The sequence below is a fragment of the Xenopus tropicalis genome, chromosome 1, assembly GCF_000004195.4.
Source record: "Xenopus tropicalis strain Nigerian chromosome 1, UCB_Xtro_10.0, whole genome shotgun sequence".
In the NCBI taxonomy this organism is placed as follows: Eukaryota; Metazoa; Chordata; class Amphibia; order Anura; family Pipidae; genus Xenopus; species Xenopus tropicalis.
Genome location: NC_030677.2, coordinates 199,184,346 through 199,203,155, shown reverse-complemented (window position 1 = coordinate 199,203,155; position 18,810 = coordinate 199,184,346). Strand labels below are relative to the sequence as shown.

The 18,810-nt window shown below is 48.0% G+C and overlaps 2 protein-coding genes across 3 annotated transcripts; one reads left to right on the top strand and one right to left on the bottom strand.

The window, feature by feature from the left end:
* Positions 1–838: 838 nt before the first annotated feature.
* ttc23l (tetratricopeptide repeat domain 23-like) lies at positions 839–10,100 on the top strand. Of its 2 annotated transcripts, none has more exons than XM_002939952.5 (13): positions 839–942; positions 1,712–1,820; positions 2,117–2,208; positions 2,367–2,550; positions 3,158–3,281; positions 3,700–3,856; positions 4,401–4,526; positions 5,393–5,570; positions 6,156–6,255; positions 7,811–7,938; positions 8,892–9,029; positions 9,677–9,759; positions 9,858–10,100. In XM_002939952.5, exons 3-13 carry the CDS (start codon positions 2,147–2,149, stop codon positions 9,877–9,879), a joined length of 1,302 nt encoding a protein of 433 aa, XP_002939998.3. In that variant the 5' UTR covers positions 839–942; positions 1,712–1,820; positions 2,117–2,146; the 3' UTR covers positions 9,880–10,100. The 2 variants fall into 2 exon arrangements, with proteins under 2 accessions (XP_002939998.3, XP_004910483.2); XM_004910426.3 differs by having other exon boundaries at positions 843–938.
* Positions 10,101–10,383: 283 nt separating this feature from the next.
* On the bottom strand, positions 10,384–18,590 carry brix1 (BRX1, biogenesis of ribosomes). The gene is made up of 10 exons (NM_001045754.2): positions 18,449–18,590; positions 15,167–15,278; positions 14,842–14,885; positions 13,246–13,316; positions 13,009–13,058; positions 12,761–12,834; positions 12,257–12,307; positions 12,053–12,154; positions 11,455–11,583; positions 10,384–10,715 (listed from the first exon to the last, which is right to left on the bottom strand). Exons 1-10 carry the CDS (start codon positions 18,584–18,586, stop codon positions 10,467–10,469), a joined length of 1,020 nt encoding a protein of 339 aa, NP_001039219.2. The 5' UTR covers positions 18,587–18,590; the 3' UTR covers positions 10,384–10,466.
* Between the last annotated feature and the right edge of the window lie 220 nt (positions 18,591–18,810).

Here is an 18,810-nt window from a genome sequence, read left to right as displayed (position 1 = left end):
TCAACTGTCCCGATTTTCACGGGACAGTCCCTCTTTTAACAGCTCATCCCGCAGAAATCTTAACGAGCGTCACCTGCACTTAGATACATTGTTTCTCACATTTAATTAAATAAGGGGGCTTTTGGCAGAGAGCCCACAAAGGTAAAAAGCCCCCTGCACTGAGATACAATTGTAACTAATAAACTAAACAGGTCTCTTGGGGGAACTGAGACTCGCAGCTTAAAGGGCAATTTCACCTTTTTCAACAAAACTGTAATAACGCATAAAACGACCCCAAAACCCCCAGAAATGGGTTCAAACTTTAAATAACCTGCCAAATGTAGTCAAATGGGAGTGGTATTTAGGGGGTGTGGTCACAAAAATGGGCGTGGAGAGAGAAATTGCCCTGCTGTGCACATTTATTTTTGCCCCTCTTACTGATTTCAGAATGTTGGGAGGTGTGCCATAGCAACCAATCCGCAATTAGATTTAAACAGTCAACTACAAGTTAGAAACAAAAGCAAAACATGTGGTTGCTATGGGCAATATCACAGGCGACACAGGCTTACACACTATAATAAACATGCACCATTATGCCCATTATATCCCCAGCCCTAATGCCTCCATCCCATGCCCCCATCTTGTCTCCAACATATTACAGGAAAAAGAAATAAACACCACACAGTTTCACAAAAGTCCATTTTTCCGCCAAAAGGGAGAAACGCCCTCCCTGACATTATACTCTCTGTGTAGCTCCTCATTGGCAAGAAATTCCCCGCTACCAATAGGATTCACCCTTTCCCTTACTCAACATGGCCGACCCGTAGTTCCAGCGTGGTGACGTCATTGGTACGCCCATTCCCCAGACACGTGTCCCGTCTCCATGGGAACGGGATGCTTTGGGGAAACTTCTAAGGAGAATATCTAGGTGCCGAGAGAGAGGGGACCGGCTGCTGCTTGTGAGTGAGTAGTTGGGCAGGGGGGCAAGGCATGCTGGGTAATGGGCAGGGGAGGGGCACCCAGGCCTGTGCCAGGGATCTTTGCTAAGTAGATTCAGGGCCAGTTATAGAGTAGGGCACAGAGGGCACAGAGGGGCCCCTTGGGGGGCAGTTGCTAATGTATTTAGTGATTGGCAGGTGTATAACCTGTGCTGCCCTGCAACCTGTATTTATTAGGTGCCTGAATTGTCAAGTGCTCTGTACTGTACTGATCAGTACTGTATTCCCCTGTACCTGTGCTATACATGCCCCTTATGGGTGTGGTAGGAATAAGGCTCGCCATCTTTTGCACAAGTCATTGCTTTTCATTTTTACCTTTAACAGTGCAGGGGGCGGGGCTTGTTATTTACAAGCCCTGCATATATTATACTATATACATATATTTATATATATATTTTTCTATAACTTTCTTATATAATGTCTTCACTAAACTTGGAAATCGGCATAGAAAGGGAAAATCTCTGTCGTTTTGCCATTTGGAGGATATTGGCTACCCATTGCATGGGGGCTATATGGGCTATTGTTAGTAAATCCTACTTGGGCCAAGTACTGGTACTTTGGGGAAGGTACTACCTATGCTACCTGGGTATGGGCCTTTATATACTGCCCAGCCGGAGTTACTGAGGGGACACTTTATATGCTTTAGTAATCCTGTGCTATTCTACTTACCCTTATATACATTGATGTGTTATATACTTATTTTTATATTGTCTTACTTTTTATATTCGCATTAGGACTCCCTTGGCTGTATCCCATGGAAGCCATTAAAATAGAGGCACCAGCTTTCTCATTCTCTCGCTCTGATACCACAGGGGGTTTCCAGATTTGCTCAACTGCCAGTCTGTAAGTACCCAGGAGATACTGGGTTGGTTCTTAGAAGGTTGTTCTTAGACCATTATTAGCATTAGTTAGATAATACCTTTAGGGAGACCTCATTTTACCAATATCATCATTTTGTTGGCCTGTCTGGCCTAGCATACTTATTGTAGGGTTAATATACCCAAATCACTGTGTAATCTAAATATAATAGAACAAAGGGAAGCCACATATTACCCATTACACACTTTTTTTGCAAACAGTGCTTTGTGTGTATCATAACTGGACATGGCTTCTAATACTAACTCATAATTGCTATTTAGCCTTGCAGATTAACGAGCGTGCCTTTGAATATGCAACCAATATACATACCAACGGGTTCATCCCACGCTGCCAATGCCGGCTCACAGTGCTCGTAAGTAAATACAACCTGATATTTAAAGGGAGAATTTTTCACTGGCTATAGGGGGCTAACAGAAAGTCAGTAACGAAAATGTCAAAACTGATGTTTGAGATGGGTAAAGCTCGGTTGGTGACTCTTGGGTCATACAAAATCTGTTTGCTGTCCAACAGAACTGCTAGACCGCCCAGTGTATTGCCCATCCCCACGGAGCTGGACATGAGTATTTCAAGTCGCAGTGGAGAATCTGACACAGGAATGAAGGAAATCTCTCATTATTCTGATCCAGATTCACCTCCGGCTGAGAAATTAGCCAATGCCACAATAATGGCCGAGCGTTTCATGAAAGAGAATAAGGTGAGGAATGAACTGCAGACCTGGATATCAGTGTTGTAGCTTGGGACGCAGCATTGATTGTTTATATATAGCATCAACATCAAAATATCCATGCATCTGTCATGCAGTCATTACTTTGTATTTTCCATGATATTCCCCAGAGCCCTCCAGAAATGGCTGCATGGACACTGCTTTGTGCTTTGTGCCTTAGTACTTGTACATTCCTCTGCCCAGCACATTATGGCTCCTTGTGCCTGGAAGCCACCAGTTGCATTTCTGAATGGGGTTTGTTGGACTCCCCAGCTGCTGTATCTAGAAGTCACAGTGTTTGGCATGGGACATGGCAGACCTGCACCTTTTATTTTCCCCACACCAGTGTGGGGTGCAGTCAGTGAAGCAGCCACGTGCCAGTCAGATCGGAATGGGTCACTGCACTTGTCACTGGGGTTGTCAGTAGCCCCCACAAAGCACAGTGTTGTATTCAGTACTGATAATCAGACACACGGGTTCTGAGTGTTCAGTGAGGACTGGCATCTATATTGTGAGCCTCGCCAGTCATTTCTGCCTCTGATATGAACATATTTGTAGACTAGAGCACCTCTCCTCACCCATACTTTGTTTCCAACAGTGTCATAAAGCCAGCCGTGAACTGATTCAGTGTGTTGCCTTGAGTCGGATAGTATACGGGGATGGACACTGGAGAATCGCCCAGGCACATGCCAACCTTGGTTACAGTTATCTGACTCTCAGAGGTACAAGCATCACTTATAACTGGGACTGGCCTTTAGCCCCCCCCCCCCCACACACACACACAGGGGACAGAGAAGCTTGGCACCTATAATAATCCTCTCTCATTAATGATATTCAGTTCTTGCCCTACATATTTATGTGTGCAGGATAATTAGAAATGTAGGACAATGTACAAATAACTTAGACTCATTAAGTAGTTGTATTAATATAGTATATAGTTGCACACCATAGGGTCTCTCTCTGGTTGACAGACTGAAGATGACTGTAGCTATATTTGCCACAAATAAGCCAATAGGATTCCAGTGATGCGCTGGGGGAATATCACAGTGGGTATCACAGTGACAGGAGCGGGAGGGTAGAACACAGCCCGCCAGTTACATACCATACACCATACTGTAATGTGTATTCTTTATGCTCTAGCATTGCCAGCCCAGGCCAGAGCGCATGCTGAGTCAGCTAAAAATATCCTGCTCCGAGGAGTGGACATGGCAAAGTCCGTGGAAGAAAAAAGAGAAATCATGGCAAGCCTTGTGACTATCTACTATACCCTGGGCATGGCCCACCTCATGCAGAATAAATATCCTTTCAGTGCCATCAGCACATGGTCAGGTGGGATGTGCATTGGGGGTGAATATGGTAAAGTGCTGAAAAAAGGGGGCTCATTCACAATCCTTAGGCAAAATAGTAACATTTTTGAATATTGCCTTACCATTGGGTATTATTGTAGCAGGTAGGGCAGCAGGTAAAAATATCAAAGTTGTGGTCATCAGATCTGAACTGGGATTTAATATAGGCTCAGGCATTTCAAGTACACAGAGGCCCAAACAGCCCCCCAGCAGCCCAATAAATAGTGACTGTCTATGGCATCTTACAGCAGCCCCTCTGGCATTTGCCAGAACCCACAGATTGCCAGTTTGGGCCTGGTGGTCACAGATCAGAAGTGGGGCAGAATGTAATAGAAAGCAACAACTGTCAGTAAGAGCAAAATGGGGGATTATGGGAGAATTATATCAAATTAAGTGAATTCAGCATGGAAAGGGACAAGAAAATAAAGGGATTGGTGTTATGGGCACCATAATTAAGAGTTCATTAACTGGATGGATTTCCTTAATTTGCCCCACTGGCAAGGACTCATACCTCAGCCTACAGAAGGTGGAGAAGATCATCGATGAACTGGAGGATATACAGGAGCGAAAGGCCATTACTTTAAAAATATCCGAGAAGGACATTGCACTGGCGCTGGGGCAGTAAGTGTAAATGTCACTGTCATAATTCGTTTTGGTATTTGACTAAATTTAGAGCAAGTGTGGGGCTGCCACTAATATCCAGCCTGCTGCCATCTAGCTGCTGAACTACAAATCTCTCAAAATGGCACATTCCGTCCACAGCTGGAGGGCTTCATCCTGGGCATGCCTGGGGTAAATATGTTGTTGTTTACTGCAGTGAAGGCCGGCTGCACCTCTGTGCTCAGCTGTGGCCCCCATGCAAGGGCCTCCTGCAGAAAGGGTTTGCAGTGCTCACACATCGGGAACTGATTCCCTGCCTCATTCATTCATTAATGCTTAGCCAAACTACAGTCATGAGCAGGGTGGCTGTAATAATAGTGTGGTCCCATACATGCATATTGCCATACCCCTGATTTGCCCACCCTGCCACAACCACAACATCTGACTCCAATGAGCTGAAACCACCCTTATTGTGGCAGTAAGTCCCCCCACTTCAACCTTGATTTAAAAAAAAAAAAAATATTGCCTTTCCAACCAGTGCAACAGTGTAATGGTTCTTATGATAGGTGCAAATGGCTGTCAGGATTGTATGCCGCATACACATTGGAGCCACTAGGGGAGCAGTGCAGCTCTGCATTGGGCACTTAGCTACCAGGGACCAGATAGGTATCCCTGACCAAGTGTGGCCAAGCGTTGGACACACTGATGGGTATCCCTGACAAACTATAATGACAAGTTGGGGTGTCCCAGGTTCTTGAGCAGGAGGTGCCATATTGCTTGCCAAGCCTTACACCATAGGTTGGTACAGATTTCTATCACTCATAAGGAGAAAGGCTGCTGTGCTCAGCTTGGCCTAAATATGACAAGGTCTTTCCCCTTATCTACAGGGCCTGCCTGCTGCAGACTAAACCGAGTTCTGCCATAAACTATTTTGAGCAAGCTGTGAATTCCATCATCTCCTCTCAAGGGGACAGCGCCTCGGAACTGATCAGTCTGTACCAGGATATGGCCAGGGCTGAGCATATGAGGAAGAAGTCAAACAGAGCCATTGAACATCTGCTGCAGGTACGGTGGCCTTGCAAGGATAATTTATTTGAGAGAACTGGCCAGCTTTTCCCACTGTACTGAATAACAAGTCCTGCTCTGAAATCCATATTTTAATTCAAAGGCACAAACATTTAAAAAAAAAAAAATTCAGCTAAGACTCCAATTCCCACAATGCCTTGCATGTGAAAATTACAGACGCATGCAAGCCATCTGGCATCATCCCCCCTCATCCCCAGCCAGCACTTGGTTGAACTTGCTATTGTTTTTCACCTGTCCTTTACCTTAGGGCAAGGGCACATGGGGTGGTTTTATGTTGCATTTTTAAAAACACAAGTTGGAGCGTAAGTACGCTAATACAGTGCTGTCCGACTTCTGTGGTAGCGAGGGCCATAATTCTTCTGGCCTATGTGGTGGAGGAACGATAATGGAAGCCAGTTTTGGCCACTCCCCTTTTTAAAACCACCCCCACTTTGCTTCTCCTAACATTACATATACTGTAGCTGTCCAGCTACCATACCGTACAGATGCTTTCTAATGGTTCTAATGGTGATACACATGTCCTGCCTTCTGACACATGGTCTGTTTATCATTATTATTCCATAGGCACATTCAATTTCCCAGGCAAACTATACAAGTGTTAGCACTGAAGCAGCACAGAGCGGGTTGCAGTTGGCTAAAGCTTACGCTGCATCTGAATATCATGGTAAGTCAGAACCGACATATAAAATTCTGATTTCAGGTTTAGCAGATGCCAATACAATGCTGCCCGCATTAACCATTAACCCTTTCCCTTTCGGAACCAATCAGCTGCTAGGCTGACCTGACCGTGAACTGAAGCCTGTCTGCTTGTGTGAATGCAGAGCTGTGATTGGTTATCCCCCTCCTACTGTGTTTCTGGCAGGGACCATTACATTAATACATGCCCACCCCCCCCATTTGAAACACTGACAGGGACCAGGGAGGATATTTTTTTAAAGCTATTATTCATTTTTAGTCCAAAGTGAAACCAGCACCATATCTTATTTTCATTTATGCCTCCTTTAAAAATGTATGTTTCTCCCAGCATTCTACATTATAATATTGTACAGTTCTGGCCAAGATCCCAACTTGTGAGCAAGCAGTGCAGACCTTAGTGCTAGGGTTCTGGATATAAAGCCTGGGATTGGGCTTCTTACAGAGCAGAACTGGGTGAGACCACGGGACCTATAATTGGATTAAAGCAGGTTTCAGGGTGGCAGCTCCCTTCCATTCATTTTCTTGCTGTATATTAAATATCCACAGAGCAGAGCATTCTAACTTAATTTATATTAACATTCAGCCAAATCATGTCACCTAAGAAATATCTCCAAAATACGATCATTTATCACCCAAGATGCTGCCAAAATTCTTATTCACTCTCTTATAATATCTCGCCTGGACTACTGTAAATCCCTATTAATTGGCCTTCCCCTCCAAAGACTGTCCCCTCTCCAGTCCATAATGAATACTGCTGCCAAGCTCATACACCTCTCCAACCGCTCCTCCTCTGCCGTGCCACTCTGCCAATCCCTGCACTGGCTTCCCCTACCATCCAGGATAAAATTCAAACTAATGACTCTCACATACAAAGTAGTTCATAACTCTGCCCCACCCTACATCTCTGAACTTATCTCTAGGTACCATCCAACCCGCTTGTTACCCCCCTACTGACCTGCTCCTCAACTCTTCTCTCATTCCCTCCTCACACGCTCGCATTCAAGACTTTGCAAGGGCTGCCCCCCTTCTCTGGAATTCACTCCCACAAACTGTCAGACTTTCTTCCAATCTCTCTGCCTTCAATAGATCTCTAAAAACACATTTATTTAGAGAAGCTTACCCTAATCTAGTTTAGCAACACCCTGTGCCACACCTCTCACAACTCTGGTCATGCCCATTCCCACACCTTGTGTCTCAACCCTTTCTCCTTGTAGATTGTAAGCTCTTTTGGGCAGGGCCCTCTTCACCTCTTGTATCGGTTATTGATTGCTTTATATGTTACTCTGTATGTCCAATGTATGAAACCCACTTATTGTACAGCGCTGCGGAATATGTTGGCGCTTTATAAATAAATGTTAATAATAATAATAAGGTGGCACCAAGGCTCTATACATAGAACAGGCCCTACAAGGTGTTGTTTCACAGGAACAAGTGCTACGTGAGTAGGTTTGTAGGTTTGAGAGCAGTGGTATCTGTAGCACGGGAGACGCCATATAATGGACAGGCTGTGTTTCTGTTATTAGAGGCAGCACAAAGGTTCTTCACAGAGAGCCTCGGCGCTTACCAAACAGCGGCAGGTCCTGATGACCCCCGGACACTGAATGCCTGTGTGGAATTCAGCAAGTGGCTCATCCAGATTGGGAAGAAGCAGGTAGGAATGCATGGCATGCCTTGCCCCTACATCTCCCTACAGTGGGTGGCCAGCCTCCCATGGGACTGGTTCATTGTATCACATGTTCACCACCCTCTCATGATCATTTGGTGAAACCAGACCGAAATGTATATGGCTGACAAATAACCCCCTCTTTTCATTGGTCAGCATGAAACTGACTCATTGGGCCACAGGTCAGTCAGATTAATGCAACCCAGCAACTGCTTGCTGTGCTTACACTGATCTGGTGGGGCAATTTCGCCATTCTAGGCACAACTTATACATGTGGGGTTATTTAATAAGGCAAGTTGGTCCACACAGGAAATCCAGGGCACTGATGCCCCTACCAACGTGGACCACACTTCTCTCCTACATCCCTTGAGTTACACTTGTTTTATCAGCAGCAAAATAAGTGCCCCTAGATCATTTTCCTATATGAGGGCAAATTGCACATTCTAAATAGACTGAGATCTGACTATAGGGGGGCCTAGTTATAAGTCACCTGACCCGATTGGCTGCTAGAGTGAGAAAAGAAATCTTCTGCTTGGGGTCAGACTAAAGGGCTTGAATAGCAGATGCCTGCCACAGTGTAGTAGCTTTGAAAGGTTTCCTTCAGGCAATTTTATCTTCCCCACAAGAATATATAACAGCAGTGTCACCAAGTGGTTTCTGCACCTAATTAGTGTCAGAGCGGGCCCTGCATTCCAGGCACTCCTATTGAGCTTTGGGGGCCCCAGTTCAACACTGCTGCCATTTGGCTCCTATAATATTGTGATAAATTGGCTGCTAAATACTCACAGGATCTTTGATGCTGGGACATTGGAACAGAAAGGTTAAACCTGCAACCCCCATCTGTAGCCTAAACACCTGCACTCCCATTATGTCTGTTACGCTGCCCAGCCCCCCCACTGAGATGTAGGACTTGCTGTATATTCATTTGTCTTGGGCTGCAGGAAGCGTACAAGCTGCTCCGAGGGGCCGTCAGGACGGAGACAGAATTTAGTGAAGAGCTGGCTGAGATCCTTAGTATAATGGGAAGCATATGCTTAGCCGATGGGAAGATACAGAAAGGCTACAAGCTGCTGAAAAAGGTCAGTTCTTATGGAAGTGTCTGCTCAGTTCTTTGGACTGGCGATACCACTGGCTTCGTAACCACACTATGGTCATACAGTACTGCCTAGCAGTTCCCCATGCTTTACAGGGCAGCTTGCCATAGCCACACTAGCGCATTTTGCTGTATAGGGGTCTCCTCAAAATATTGAGATTATACAGCAAAATGGTGCAAACCCATAGCAACCAACCAGCAGTTAATATCAGTGTATAGTCCGGTTGGAGTTAATGCATACATTTAAGAGAATATTATGGTACCAAACGCTTTACCATGCATAAGTAAATGTGCCTTACTGTGCCTTAATATGGGGGTATAGCTCAGGGCTTCAGGCAGTTATACAGGGAATATTACTCATGTATTATAAGGGATAATGTACACCCTACTGTAAATAAGGATATTAGAAGTCACTGAGGGATTCTGTGACCATATAAAGGCACAAGGCTGCAGGCTGAGTTATACAGGGAATTCTGTGGTTTTGTGACCATATAAAAGGCACAAGTTTTAGTGACAGTTACTATAATGTGTAGGTTGAATTGTTTGTCCTACAGCCACAGTGCTATGACCCTATACACATACAGTGCAGCCAGCAATACTATGCACTCACCCTACTAACATTTATTCTTCCAGTGCTCAGACATTCAGGTTGCAGTGTATGGATCCCAGCACAGTAAAACCAAAGGAACACAAAATCTCCTCACCACACTGAAGAGGTAAGTTATATACTGGCCCAGCTGCCTGGCAATTCAGCACAGACAACAATGTGTGGAGCGCACAAAAATTTAAAAAAAAAATGTTTTTTTTTTGCCAGGTCTGGAGTGGTTGGAGACTGAGAACAGCAAGGAATGCAGAATATCTGAACATCTCCTACTGGGAATAAAGTGGGATTATGAGACTTGGACTGCAAAGCAAGGAAAGGCAACAAGTAGCCAGGATATCCAGATAAGTCTTTCCTACTCCAAATGTATATCTTTCTACTGCTGTGCCCCAGATCATGCTAGATCATGCAAGATTTTGTATTTATTTCAGTATAAAAACATTGTTTTGCCAAGAGCGTCATTGCCTTCTGTTTGGGTCATTAATCATGAAGGTGCATTGGGAATCTGAACGCTAACTGCTGAATCCGGATACAAAGCGCTGGTGCTGGCGGAGGAGCCAGATATGCTTGTGCCAGGCAATATATTATCATTGGTTACTTAGTTTAGTTGGCTCCATCCATCTATGGGAACATACAGTGTTTTCTGCGTTAAATAAAATGCCCCACAAGCCAGCCGCCTGTTTATGACCTAAATCTACATTAAGAATAAAGAATGAAAAGCACCCATACAGCAGCAGAATAGCTTTTAGGATAAGGTTTAATATACAAAACAGCCATACCCCGTGCTAATACCCCCTCCCCCAATACCCGGCCCCCCAAACATCACATGCGTTTCTTAGCCATTCTCTGCCTTTTGAACTGCTTGTCTTTCCTCTTCACCTTGGGCTTGGGTGCCGGTGGCTCCGTCTCAATGGTCTGAGGTTTCTCCTCAGCTGGAGTATAGAACACAGACTCTGTGGGATCGGCAGGGATAACCGGTCTGTCTTCCTCCTTCTTCATCTTCTGCAGCTCCTTTACCTGCTGCTTCTCTTTCACCTTGGCTGCTGTCGCCATTCGGATCATTCGCCGGTGCTTCAAATGGAACACATAGGATTTTCATTAGCTAAAGGGGGCTCAGCGCGACACAGTGGGGAAAATAGTCAGGGCCGAACTACAGCTTCCATTAATAATGGATGAACAATCAAGCTTCTCCCAGCTGCACTGCAAGAAACCAGACCCTTCATTTTAGCCCCCCCAATATAGATGTGCTATACCAGCTGTTACCAGAATACGAGGGTACCAAAACCCCTCAGCTCAAATAACTTGTTCTAGATTTGCCTACAAGAAGAGAATCCACTAGTTCTGGAACGGGCTCTAGATGGTGATGGAACGATTAGCACCACGCAGCTTGAACCCTTCCTACTCTTTTTGGACCTGCAGGTTCATTTGGATGTTCTGATTAATCCTATATTCAGCGGCATAACAACCCGGACAGCAGGGTCTGCTTCATTGCTGCATATAAATCACCGCTCCATGCGGTCTCTCAGGTAGACATGTGGGCGGAGAGTGGGGATTAATATGTGAGCTTGAGTCTACTCTGCACCGGCCCCCCTGTAGAAAAAAGATAAAAATCTTTGGGGGGGGCAGAGCAGAATAGGCTCACCCAGCCCCCACCCTCTCACAGTAGTTATGCCACTGTCTATAATTAACTAACTGATCATTTGGCAACTTTTCCTGGGACTCAGTTTCGTAAGAATGCAGAAGCCTAAATAACAGGCCTATAAAGGAGGTCCCAGCAACCAGTGTGCCATGATGGCAGTGAATACCGTACCATGTTTGGAGACTGGTAGTGAGGGTTCTCATAGAGTGTCGGCCCTCCGAAGCTTCCCTTGAAAATCTTAATGAGATTTAGGACAAAACGGGGTCCAATTTCCACCAGGGCTGCATCCTCTTCTATAACCTGATAGACACAACAACACAACTTATTATTCTGATTGTACACACACTGGGAAGGGTGCAAAAAATAAACACTAAGGCTGATGTATCTGCCTGAAACCAATGTGCAATATTTGGGGACTAGCACTGGGAATTTAATCTACTCTCCTGCATTCACAGGACTGCTTCTCCTCGTCTTACTGTAAGGCTAACATTCTCTTTATAGTACAGTATTGAGTCACATGGGGCACAGTTCCTAACAGGGACCCTTATATCCCACCAGCTTTGCATCTGCATATAAGCTTAGCAAGTCAGAGAAAACTGACTGAATTAACAACTGTTTGGTACCACTTATGTGCAGCACATACATATATGTATATACACATGGATTCTCTGGGATGATATATGGCTTTAACACAGATAACACAACAGAAATATGGGAAGCGTCTCTCGCCCAGCCCTGACGCCCAAGACTGACCCCCCCCGTTACCCACCTGATAATTCCTAAACCAGATGCGGTTGTCGGCTATGGAGAAAGTGAACACGTGGTCCACAAAAGGTTGGCTTCTAGGGTGATATCTCGGGGTTCCGAAAATCTGAATAAGGAGACAAGCAAAAGGATATTTAGGGGACAGACTATACACCCCCCCCCCCCCCCCCCCCATACAGTAAACAGATGAGCATATAATATAATGTACCTGTGTAAGTAGCTCTTTCAGCAAAGCATAGTGAGGGTCCCGGTCAAATGCCTGAAACGAAAAATGATTTTACTGAGTGGAAGGGAATAAAAGAGGAAGAGGAGAGAGACATATGGTACAGACAGGCCCTGTATTAAAGGGGAACTCCAGCTTCTCAACCACTGCAATCTGTGCCTTCAAAAAGTAGGAATAAATACCATTTTTATGTGCTGAAATCTAGCTGCAAAACAGTTTCTCTCTTTCTGCATCATTTGAAATCCTGGCAGGGGAGAAGGGACTAAAACATTCATGTTATAAATTATAATTTCTCCTCAGCTTACAGACAGCATGCAGGAACTACATAACCCACATTTAGTTTCCACCTATCTTTCTACATTCTCCCTTCCTGCTTAGCACAGACAGTGGGGCAATACTCGAGTGGCAGCAGACAGAAAGGAAATAGCATGATAATTGTAAACTGTGCCAGCCCCACCCAATAGAAGTGCTGCCAATCAGTCTACTGACCGGATCAAAGGAGAGAATCGGCCGCGAGCCTTTCAGGCAGTTCCCAGACATCTTCAGTTCTGCCAGTGTGTGAACTGCAAAAATGAAAGGCATCATGGGTTAGCACCTGAATATACTCAAAACAACAGCTCCCAGCTTTCAACCAACCACTAAAATTCACAGGGCAACAAAAACCAATGCAGAGGAACAATGAGATCTTTATCAGCTACACAGGGCACAGAGCAGCAACTACTATAGGATTAACTTACTATTCTGAACCAAGAACTTAGCAGAGGGACCCTCGGGGGAGTTGGATAACCTGCAAGGAAAGAAACATTTTAGACACACACATCTACTTATTCTAGGTTACTATCAAGGCTTAGAATGTGGCATTTATAGCCATCGCCCACAGGCTATACACATCGCCAGGCATAAACATTTGTACATACAGCTACACACCACACTAGTAACCTGCACGCTCAAATAAGAATCTGCTTGTTCATTACCACATATACAGATCCTGCTTCTTCTTGGCTTCAAAATAGATGCACTTATTGCAGTTCTTCATTTCACAGACCTAGAAACAAGGAGAAAGCAAATGAAGAAATCAGGAACAAGTCCCTAAAACAGGCCAGTAACCTGGTTTCTACTCTAACCTGATATTACATCCTGGGCTGTGGGCAATTAGAACATACTATGAGTCTCCCAAATATGGCATTAAATCTCCTAAGTGTCCCACTTGTTACCTGCAAGTTTTTGCTATGCAGTATTTGACTAGCAAGAGACTAACTGGATAGCAGGTATAGTAGGGATAAATGGTGCCTATAGTAGCAATGGGGGGATAATAGCCCCTGGGAAGGGACTGGGGCTGTGGGATAGCAGGTATAGTAGGGATAAATGGTGCCTATAGTAGCAATGGGGGGATAATAGCCTCTGGGAAGGGACTGGGGCTGCGGGATAGCAGGTATAATAGGGAGAGATGGTGCCTATAGTAGCAGTGGGATAATAGCCTCTGGGAAGGGACTGGGGCTGTGGGATAGCAGGTATAGTAGGGAGAGATGGTGCCTATAGTAGCAGTGGGGGGATAATAGCCTCTGGGAAGGGACTGTGGCTGTGGGATAGCAGGTATAGTAGAGAGAGATGGTGCCTATAATAGCAGTGGGGGGATAATAGCCCCTGGGAAGGGACTGGGGCTGTGGGATAGCAGGTATAGTAGGGAGAAATGGTGCCTATAGTAGCAGTGGGGGGATAATAGCCTCTGGGAAGGGACTGTGGCTGTGGGATAGCAGGTATAGTAGGGAGAAATGGTGCCTATAGTAGCAGTGGGGGGATAATAGCCTCTGGGAAGGGACTGTGGCTGTGGGATAGCAGGTATAGTAGGAAGAGGTGGTGCCTATAGTAGCAGTGGGGGGATAATAGCCTCTGGGAAGGGACTGGGGCTGTGGGATAGCAGGTATAGTAGGGAGAGATGGTGCCTATAGTAGCAGTGGGGGGATAATATCCTCTGGGAAGGGACTGTGGCTGTGGGATAGCAGGTATAGTAGGGAGAGATGGTGCCTATAGTAGCAGTGGGATAATAGCCTCTGGGAAGGGACTGGGGCTGTGGGATAGCAGGTATAGTAGGGAGAGATGGTGCCTATAGTAGCAGTGGGAGATAATAGCCTCTGGGAAGGGACAGGGGCTGTGGGATAGCAGGTATAGTAGGGAGAGATGGTGCCTATAGTAGCAGTGGGGGGATAATAGCCTCTGGGAAGGGACTGTGGCTGTGGGATAGCAGGTATAGTAGGGAGAGATGGTGCCTATAGTAGCAGTGGGGGGATAATATCCTCTGGGAAGGGACTGTGGCTGTGGGATAGCAGGTATAGTAGGGAGAGATGGTGCCTATAGTAGCAGTGGGATAATAGCCTCTGGGAAGGGACTGGGGCTGTGGGATAGCAGGTATAGTAGGGAGAGATGGTGCCTATAGTAGCAGTGGGGGGATAATAGCCTCTGGGAAGGGACTGGGGCTGTGGGATAGCAGGTATAGAAGAGAGAGATGGTTCTACCCAGTAACCCTAACGCCAAGTAGAAGCAGAAACATTAATGACTGGCAGGTTACTCACCTCATTTACTACAAACAGCTTGTCCTTACGGTCCATTTTTGTTTCTGCAGAGAGTAGGGGGAAAATCAAGGAGCAAAATTAGCAAAATTGACATTTACTGATCTAAAGCAGTTAGTAGAATGAAGACAAGCATCTTACTGGTTGTTATGGGACAAAGAAAATGCAAAGGTACAAGGCCTTGTATAAAGCTACTTAGGGACATAAAGAGACAGACAGAGGCTGTGCTTCTTCCATTAGGGCATATAGGTATTAGATATATATTTAGAGAGAGAGAGAGAGAGACACAGACAGACAGACAAACAAATAGGGGCTGCACTACTCCCACCTGCTTTTGTGTGGGGCATTAATGTCCGGAGGTCCTGCATTAAATGCCTGGTTCGGAAATTGATGCCACGGGAAGAGAATATGAGCACCCTCTCTTTGTTCTTCCATTTGCCCTGAGAAGAAATAAGACAAAGCACAAGTCCTTTAGCCCCTCTCTCTGTGTGCACCGGGCAAACTTACCCCCTGAGGCGCCTCGCGTGTCTTATGTCCAAGCATGGGGGGTGTAGGGGAAGCTTTTTTCCTTGCACCTCCTATATTGCCAGGATGCCAAAGTAAATGAGCAGCTCATGGCACTAAAGGTACAATACGCCACAGCACTCAGTGACCTACCCACTGCCATTCCCACCAGGGAACAGATACAGGTAACACAGTGTAGTGGTTTCAGTGCAAGTTATGGTGCAACCCCCCTGGGGCCAGGAAAGGCAATTCTGTTTGTCACTTGTCTATCCCGTTCCAGCCCTGCTCTGAGCTGCAGCATTTATTCAGGGCTCCCTTTCTCTCATAAGGTTGCTCACCCCTAAATATCAGGCTGAACCCCTCACACCATGGCTCTAGCCAGAGGGCTGCTGTAAGGTGCCACAGTCACTTCTGAGTGGGTGACTATTTAGTGGGGGGGCAGTTAGGCCCTGGCATTTCAGGGCTACAGAGGCCCAATGTGGGATCCCTGCCCAGGCCTGAGCCCTACTTCTGTTAAACTGCTGCTAAACTCTCTGCATGCCCAGGCTCCTGAGAATTGTAGGGACAGAGGGAAAGCTGGAGGGGCCCAGGCTCCTGAGAATTGTAGGGACAGAGGGAAAGCTGGAGGGGCCCAGGCTCCTGAGAATTGTAGGGACAGAGGGAAAGCTGGGGGGGCCCAGGCTCCTGAGAATTGTAGGGACAGAGGGAAAGCTGGGGGGGCCCAGGCTCCTGAGAATTGTAGGGACAGAGGGAAAGCTGGAGGGGCCCAGGCTCCTGAGAATTGTAGGGACAGAGGGAAAGCTGGAGGGGCCCAGGCTGCTGAGAATTGTAGGGACAGAGGGAAAGCTGGGGGGGCCCAGGCTCCTGAGAATTGTAGGGACAGAGGGAAAGCTGGAGGGGCCCAGGCTCCTGAGAATTGTAGGGACAGAGGGAAAGCTGGAGGGGCCCAGGCTCCTGAGAATTGTAGGGACAGAGGGAAAGCTGGGGGGGCCCAGGCTCCTGAGAATTGTAGGGACAGAGGGAAAGCTGGAGGGGCCCAGGCTGCTGAGAATTGTAGGGACAGAGGGAAAGCTGGGGGGGCCCAGGCTCCTGAGAATTGTAGGGACAGAGGGAAAGCTGGAGGGGCCCAGGCTGCTGAGAATTGTAGGGACAGAGGGAAAGCTGGGGGGGCCCAGGCTCCTGAGAATTGTAGGGACAGAGGGAAAGCTGGAGGGGCCCGGGCTCCTGAGAATTGTAGGGACAGAGGGAAAGCTGGAGGGGCCCGGGCTCCTGAGAATTGTAGGGACAGAGGGAAAGCTGGGGGGGCCCAGGCTCCTGAGAATTGTAGGGACAGAGGGAAAGCTGGAGGGGCCCGGGCTCCTGAGAATTGTAGGGACAGAGGGAAAGCTGGGGGGGCCCAGGCTCCTGAGAATTGTAGGGACAGAGGGAAAGCTGGAGGGGCCCAGGCTGCTGAGAATTGTAGGGACAGAGGGAAAGCTGGAGGGGCCCGGGCTCCTGAGAATTGTAGGGACAGAGGGAAAGCTGGGGGGGCCCAGGCTCCTGAGAATTGTAGGGACAGAGGGAAAGCTGGAGGGGCCCAGGCTGCTGAGAATTGTAGGGACAGAGGGAAAGCTGGAGGGGCCCGGGCTCCTGAGAATTGTAGGGACAGAGGGAAAGCTGGGGGGGCCCAGGCTCCTGAGAATTGTAGGGACAGAGGGAAAGCTGGAGGGGCCCAGGCTGCTGAGAATTGTAGGGACAGAGGGAAAGCTGGAGGGGCCCAGGCTCCTGAGAATTGTAGGGACAGAGGGAAAGCTGGAGGGGCCCAGGCTCCTGAGAATTGTAGGGACAGAGGGAAAGCTGGAGGGGCCCAGGCTCCTGAGAATTGTAGGGACAGAGGGAAAGCTGGAGGGGCCCAGGCTGCTGAGAATTGTAGGGACAGAGGGAAAGCTGGGGGGGCCCAGGCTGCTGAGAATTGTAGGGACAGAGGGAAAGCTGGGGGGGCCCAGGCTCCTGAGAATTGTAGGGACAGAGGGAAAGCTGGAGGGGCCCAGGCTGCTGAGAATTGTAGGGACAGAGGGAAAGCTGGAGGGGCCCAGGCTGCTGAGAATTGTAGGGACAGAGGGAAAGCTGGAGGGGCCCAGGCTGCTGAGAATTGTAGGGACAGAGGGAAAGCTGGAGGGGCCCAGGCTCCTGAGAATTGTAGGGACAGAGGGAAAGCTGGGGGGGCCCAGGCTCCTGAGAATTGTAGGGACAGAGGGAAAGCTGGGGGGGCCCAGGCTCCTGAGAATTGTAGGGACAGAGGGAAAGCTGGAGGGGCCCAGGCTCCTGAGAATTGTAGGGACAGAGGGAAAGCTGGGGGGGCCCAGGCTCCTGAGAATTGTAGGGACAGAGGGAAAGCTGGAGGGGCCCAGGCTGCTGAGAATTGTAGGGACAGAGGGAAAGCTGGAGGGGCCCAGGCTCCTGAGAATTGTAGGGACAGAGGGAAAGCTGGGGGGGCCCAGGCTCCTGAGAATTGTAGGGACAGAGGGAAAGCTGGGGGGGCCCAGGCTCCTGAGAATTGTAGGGACAGAGGGAAAGCTGGAGGGGCCCAGGCTCCTGAGAATTGTAGGGACAGAGGGAAAGCTGGAGGGGCCCAGGCTCCTGAGAATTGTAGGGACAGAGGGAAAGCTGGGGGGGCCCGGGCTGCTGATCCCATTAACCCATTAGTTTCTGCACATAACAGCAGCCCGAGGTACAGAACCATATACACTGATTATGTCAGGAGCAGAGTTAGCGATCAGGGAGAGACATGTGGCTTTATGGCTCCCCAGTGTGAGGGCGGTAAGCAATGATCATGGGATATTCAGCTGCTGACTTACACCCCTGTGACACTGGGGGCCCAGGCCAAACCTACCCTAGGCTGCCCCAAAGCTCTGAGCCAGCACTGCCCCCGCCAGCCAATCCCATTACTGCCCCCGCCAGCCAGTCCCATTACTGCCCCCGCCAGCCAGTCCCATTACTGCCCCCGCCAGCCAGTCCCATTACTGCCCCAGCCAGCCAGTCCCATTACTGCCCCCGCCAGCCAGTCCCATTACTGCCCCCGCCAGCCAGTCCCATTACTGCCCCAGCGCGGCCCCAGGTCTCTCACCGCTGATACAGGCTTGGGAACAGTGAACTCCTCTCCGGCCGCCCCTTCCTGCTGGGTCCCAGGCGGCTGCTTTTTCGCCTTCTTGGTGTTTATAGCCGGCTCAGCCAGAGAGCCACGTTTCCTCTTGTAGGCAGCCATGCTGTTATGAAGCAGGAAGCGGCGAGACTCTCTATGCCGTGTGTGAACTCTATGGTAGCGCTCAGGTACTCAGGGTGCCAGCGCCATCTATTGTCGCAAAAGGGAACTAGGTATCACAGCTGAGCTGCACTACCAACCGCAAGCACTAGGTGTCACTGTGGCGGTAGTACAATCATACACAGAACGGATAAGCCCAGTGCCACAGCATACACACAGATACCATA

Bases quoted from the DNA above. Each gene is read 5' to 3' on its own strand.
- ttc23l (XM_002939952.5), top strand. From the start codon at position 2,147: ATGCAACCAATATACATACCAACGGGTTCATCCCACGCTGCCAATGCC. The intron at 2,551-3,157 runs GTGAGGAATGAA...TGTTTCCAACAG, and splicing joins GTTTCATGAAAGAGAATAAG to TGTCATAAAGCCAGCCGTGA. The intron at 7,939-8,891 runs GTAGGAATGCAT...CTTGGGCTGCAG, and splicing joins TCCAGATTGGGAAGAAGCAG to GAAGCGTACAAGCTGCTCCG.
- brix1 (NM_001045754.2), bottom strand. From the start codon at position 18,586: ATGGCTGCCTACAAGAGGAAACGTGGCTCTCTGGCTGAGCCGGCTATA. The intron at 13,059-13,245 runs GTAATGAACAAG...CTTTCCTTGCAG, and splicing joins AAGCAGGATCTGTATATGTG to GTTATCCAACTCCCCCGAGG. The intron at 12,308-12,760 runs GTCAGTAGACTG...TTTTCGTTTCAG, and splicing joins CGATTCTCTCCTTTGATCCG to GCATTTGACCGGGACCCTCA.